General features: G+C 39.1%; 1 protein-coding gene across 1 annotated transcript in view; it reads right to left on the bottom strand.

The window, feature by feature from the left end:
• Positions 1–931: 931 nt before the first annotated feature.
• Positions 932–1,571, bottom strand: part of EIF6 (eukaryotic translation initiation factor 6) — a 20,970-nt gene continuing 20,330 nt past the window's right edge. The window contains exon 7 of the mRNA XM_056547884.1: positions 932–1,142. Coding sequence (XP_056403859.1) covers positions 1,133–1,142 — 10 coding nt within the window. The 3' untranslated portion in view covers positions 932–1,132. The remainder of the gene's footprint in view (positions 1,143–1,571) is intronic.

Below are 1,571 nucleotides of genomic sequence, written 5' to 3'. Positions count from 1 at the left end.
TGCAACCATATATGGTTTTATTAACATGGAAGTCAATGAGAACCGTCGTGAACCATATGTGTCTACGGTTCAATCCGGTTTTCCCTATACAATTTATTTTTTTTACTTTGCACATGCGCATTTTGATTCTAAAGTATTCGAAATAGAAACTATTTAAAAAAAAAAAAAAGAACAAAAATCTTAAAACTGGCTTTGATGTAATTGTTAAAAACCGTATGAAACTGCATGCTACCGGACACAAAGTTTTCAAACCCTATATGATCAAAAACCGTATAGGGGGGGGGGTTCTTCTTAAGCACACAGGTTGGTCCAGGTTTGAGGAATACGGTTTTGAAAAGAAAAAAAAAAAAAAACTGATTGAAAACGGTGGGGACTAGAGATGAGCGAATTTACAGTAAATTCGATTCGTCATGAACTTCTCAGCTGGGCAGTTGATGACTTTTCCTGCGTAAATTAGTTCAGCCTTCAGGTGCTCCGGTGGGCTGGAAAAGGTGGATACAGTCCTAGGAAAGAGTCTCCTAGGACTGTATCCACCTTTTCCAGCCCACCGGAGCACCTGAAGGCTGAACTAATTTATGCAGGAAAAGTCATCAACTGCCGAGCCGAGAAGTTCATGACGAATCGAATTTACTGTAAATTCGCTCATCTCTAGTGGGGACAAACAGTGGTGTGAACCTACCCTTACCTTTTTTTTTTTTTTTAACCCAGCTTTCCTGTCCCTCTTGCTTGTGAAGTGCCCAGGCAGCCGGCGCATTCTAAATGTGGAAATGATTTCGACAGACTATCCATTAGCTTCAGTTTCGCTCACCTGAAGTCATGGGGGTTATTTAGCCAGACTTGGTCGTTGCTGTCAGACGCCCCTGCCATTTTACCAGTCTGACCACTGCGCCTGATGAGATCACTTCAAAGTTTTATTTTGTGGAGCAATGCATCCTATAAAAATGTATTTTATTACAGTCAGATATTAAGTGCATTACATATACACGAGGTTTGTTTTCTTTATAACAGGTACGCTGTTCGTAAATATATCTGTTCAGCTATTATGCATTTCATTTAGTAGGTAAAGCAGAGACAGAGATCCTCTTCTATTATGGCCGAGTACAATCTGATGATCCTCAGGATACTGAATGGTTTATGTCAGGCTGAAAAGGAAAAAGATCAAGGTTAATAAAAAAATTGTAAAAACAGTAGATGGCGTCCAGTAAGCTGAACAAAATAAAATATATATTCTATATCAGTAGTGAAACATACGGAAAGAGGAAAATCTACACCCAATAGAAGTCTATGGGAGAAAAAAAAAATGAAGAAAAGTCACATCTTGGGGAAAAACAAAATTAAAAAAAACCATGCTGCTATAAAATAAAAATAAAAATAATAATAGACAGTAGAGATGAGCGAACTTACAGTAAATTCGATTCGTCACGAACTTCTCGGCTCGGCAGTTGATGACTTTCCTGCATAAATTAGTTCAGCTTTCCGGTGGGCTGGAAAAGGTGGATACAGTCCTAGGAAAGAGTCTCCTAGGACTGTATCCACCTTTTCCAGCCCACCGGAGCACCTGAAAGCTAAAC

This window comes from Hyla sarda, chromosome 12 (assembly GCF_029499605.1).
Source record: "Hyla sarda isolate aHylSar1 chromosome 12, aHylSar1.hap1, whole genome shotgun sequence".
In the NCBI taxonomy this organism is placed as follows: Eukaryota; Metazoa; Chordata; class Amphibia; order Anura; family Hylidae; genus Hyla; species Hyla sarda.
This window is presented reverse-complemented; position numbering and strand designations above follow the sequence as displayed.